General features: G+C 33.6%; 1 protein-coding gene across 1 annotated transcript; it reads right to left on the bottom strand.

Annotated features, from left to right (window-relative positions):
* Positions 1-307: 307 nt before the first annotated feature.
* LOC145099831 (protein FAR1-RELATED SEQUENCE 5-like) lies at positions 308-3495 on the bottom strand. Its single transcript, XM_079037334.1, has 8 exons — positions 3322-3495; positions 2363-2439; positions 2034-2292; positions 1746-1815; positions 1412-1634; positions 1177-1285; positions 666-852; positions 308-579 (listed from the first exon to the last, which is right to left on the bottom strand). Exons 1-8 carry the CDS (start codon positions 3493-3495, stop codon positions 308-310), a joined length of 1371 nt encoding a protein of 456 aa, XP_078893460.1.
* Positions 3496-3811: the final 316 nt, after the last annotated feature.

Raw genomic sequence — 3811 nt, 5'->3', positions numbered from 1 at the left:
TAAAACATTAGCATGAAATTTTTATTAGAAAATATTCAAAAAACTAACAATAAAAAATATCTTTAAGCAAAAACAATAAATTTGAAAAAAATATATTCTATTATTAGAAATAAACTCTAAAACAATGATTATTAAAATTAACATCAATATTTCTACATTTCTATCCATTGAATGACCATTACAAAAATCAAATCTTATTTTAGTCGTCTTAAAAAGAAAAAATTAGAAACAATTAGCCTTCTCTAACCTCAGATTCTAAATCAGACTTCTTAAACCTCAAAATGCAACTCCTATCATTGTGATTTGGTTAATGACATAAAATACACAAACTAGTACCCTTTTTAGATTTCTCAATCACTTTCTCTCTAGTGCTCTTGAATCTTTTACCACTGGCCCATCCCTTGTTTCTGATCCCCTCTGGATTATGAATGTTGATAACATCAGGTACTGCAGCTCCAATAATTTTTTCAATGTGAATTGATCTACTCGAATATGCCCTTGATGAGGTACATGAAGGAATACCACTATCAACCTCCTGAAGTTGCTTTATATATTTAGCCAACTCATCCTCATTTTTTGCTATCTTGTTAATGGACAAACGGAGAATAACATATGCATATTGAATCAAACATTCATTTTTACTGCCTTTATGAGGATATGAGTACTTTTTCTCAACAATCCATTAGCTATGATATCTTTTCCCCATCTCCTCAAAATGAAATTTGATGGAATTTCATCATACTCTTTCATATTTAATATGAAAAACATATGACGACATAACAATCCTTCATGGACAAAAAGCATGCAGCTGCAACTAATGCTAATGCTATCACCCCTTCTACTAAATACAACCTACAAAATTATCATTAATAAACAAATTAATATGTGAATAAGAAATTCTATCTCATACCATTCGATAAAAATTATACAAATTAACATCAATTCACATTATTAATCAACAAGTCATTAGAAATCATAATACTATAATATAAATATGTACTTCAAATCAAATTCACAAAAAAAACATATTCCATACTAATCTAATGAAAAGTACAAACCAATTTATAACTCTATAAAAATTCACACTATTAATTAGCAAAACATCCTACATTCACAGTGTGAATTTTGAAACTACATTTTATATTTAATAAACTGTATTCGGACAAAGAGACATACCTTGTAACGAGTATTAGGACAATGAGAAGGAAGACTATTTTGATAAAAGTCATCAAATTCTTCATCCTCATTCACATTTTTATCAATCAACTTTTTTTTCTTCTTATCTCTCAAAACATAAACTTCACTTTCATCTTCAATAACTACATATTCTTGAACACAATAAAACACAGATTTATATAACTCTTTCTGAATGTCCAAGAAAATATTATGTGTAAAAATTTCCGATGCATACTTTTCAATAGCCAAAGGAGCCCTTAGGTTGGGGGTAGTAGTTGTGGACTGATAATCTAATAAAGATTGATGATGCCTTTGCTTCTTCATTGCACTATCAAACGACATCATGAACTTCACCAAATTTGATTTATGATGCAAAAAATGTGAGAAAGCATTATTCAGACTCTCTGATTTTGAAGTAGTTCGCATCAAACCAGAAAGTTCAAGATCTCTCATAAAAGCTAGAATCCATAAATCCCTTGTTTTAAAAACAGACCTTAACTAGTCATTTTCTTTTAGATGAAACTTATCTAACATTGTTGACCACGAACTTTCAAAATCTTATGGAGAACATTGAAGATTCCATATAATATCAAAAAATGTCTTCTGGAAGTCCGAATGGTTATAAACATCGATAGGAATCTAAAAAAAAGAAACACATAAGAATCATTACATATGTTGAATATTTGATGTAATTCATATTAACATAACATTTGGTTCACATTATGAATTCACTGTGTGATTTATGATTTAGATTTGTTCCTTTCATCATATGAAAATTTACATTGTGAATTCACTATATGCTTTATCATCTATATGGTTACAAAACATATATAGGAATCAAGAAACAAAAAATATACCTTTTCTTCAAGTTTTTGAGTGATGTGCCACATGCATAGTCTATGCTTCAATTCAGGAAAAACAAAATTAACAGCTTTCCTCATTGATGAATCCGGATTTGTTACAATCATCATGGGAGGCTTGACAAATGCTTTACAAAACACTTCAAGCAACCACACATATGCATCTGCTATCTCACAAGCTAGTAAACCATCAACAAAAGTAACACAATGCTTGTGGTAGTCAACTCCAGTAAAAAGAACAAATACCATAGAATACCTGGATTTTTTATAGGTATTATTAAAAAGAACAAATACCATGAAAAGAACAAATAAGGATTAGGAATTACTTGTTTGTTTCATAAGTAGCATCAAAAGATAGTACATCTCCAAATTCCTTATAGTTGGCTTTCGAAGTATCATCAGCCTAAAAAAGTCCAGTAAGATGATCATCAACATCTTTTTGAAACTCAAATGAAAAATTAGAGAAACACAATTTTCTGTTTGTCAATATATCCACAACCATTTGGGAATCTTTGACACGAATTTTACAATTCAAATCTCTATGAAAATTTTTAAAGTCAGCTGCAGTCCCTCCCCTAGAATCAAAGCCACCTTTCATACTACTCACCAAGTTATAAGCTTTTGAAGCACCAATCTTACAAGTACCAACCTTATGTATAAAGGATTCATCAAGAAAATCCATTGTCCTATTAATCCTTAATAAGTGCAACTGATCTTAAGCAACAAGTTCATGGTTGTGATCTTCAACAAACACATAAATGTAGATATGAAAGGTCATGTCTATTGAACTTTTCCCTATATATATATATATATATATATATATATATATATATATATATATATATATGCGCGCGTGTGTGTAACACTCTGTTTATTTATTAAATAAATAAATTAATTAATGAATGTATAGTAGCCCTAAAATAAATAATTATATATCAAAGGATGGTTTCGAAGTGCTAATTGTCATAATGTTAGAAGTTGGGGGTTAAAATTGTAAGTTCTAGACCCCATTTGTAAAAAATTATGAAGGCAGGGGCTATTGGGTAATTGTTGGGACTTCTTTTGAAAGAGATTTTAGGGCTAAGGGGCTGTTTGGTAAATATTGGACCTGAGTTGTAATGGATTTATAATGCTGGGGTAGAAAGGGTAAATATTGGATTGAGTTTGAAAATAAATCTGGAAGTGAGGGGCTGTTAGTTTCATTATGGGATTAACTTTTGGAGACCCGGGTATATAACCTTTGTAAGAACCCTAATCCTATGGGAGTCATCAGCCGCCATCATACCGTCTCCCCTCTCTCACGCCCCGATCGGATGAAATTTCGTCCCCACCTTCTTTTCTTGACCTCCGGCGCCGCACCACTATCATCTTGGAGATCGGAAACCACTACCAGCGTCCCATCTGCCGACAAGGGTGTTACCGCTACTGTTTCATTGCTCTCCGACCACCGAGCTGCCATCTCCAGCCGTTAGAACTGCTGTCATTGGCATGTCGCTGCTGAGCCGCCTCTCCGTGTTTCTTCTTCTTCTTCTGCCATGTTCCGTCGACGAGGCTGTAAACCGCAATGGCGCCGTAGCAGCCACTCCGGGCGGCTATTGCGGCTGGTGTTCTTTCTCAACCGCCTTGCACCACCACGAGGCTGGTTGAGGTCAGAGTGCGCTTTGGTGCTGGGTTCACGTCAATCATGCCCGGGTGGTCATGTGTTGATAGGCCAAGACTCAAGGAAACTCGCCACCACCGTGAGGTGGTGGCTGTCGATGCAAACCACCGCCTGC

This window comes from Lactuca serriola, chromosome 4 (genome assembly GCF_051521515.1).
Source record: "Lactuca serriola cultivar US96UC23 chromosome 4, Lser_US96UC23_V15, whole genome shotgun sequence".
Lineage (NCBI taxonomy): Eukaryota > Viridiplantae > Streptophyta > Magnoliopsida > Asterales > Asteraceae > Lactuca > Lactuca serriola.
This window is presented reverse-complemented; position numbering and strand designations above follow the sequence as displayed.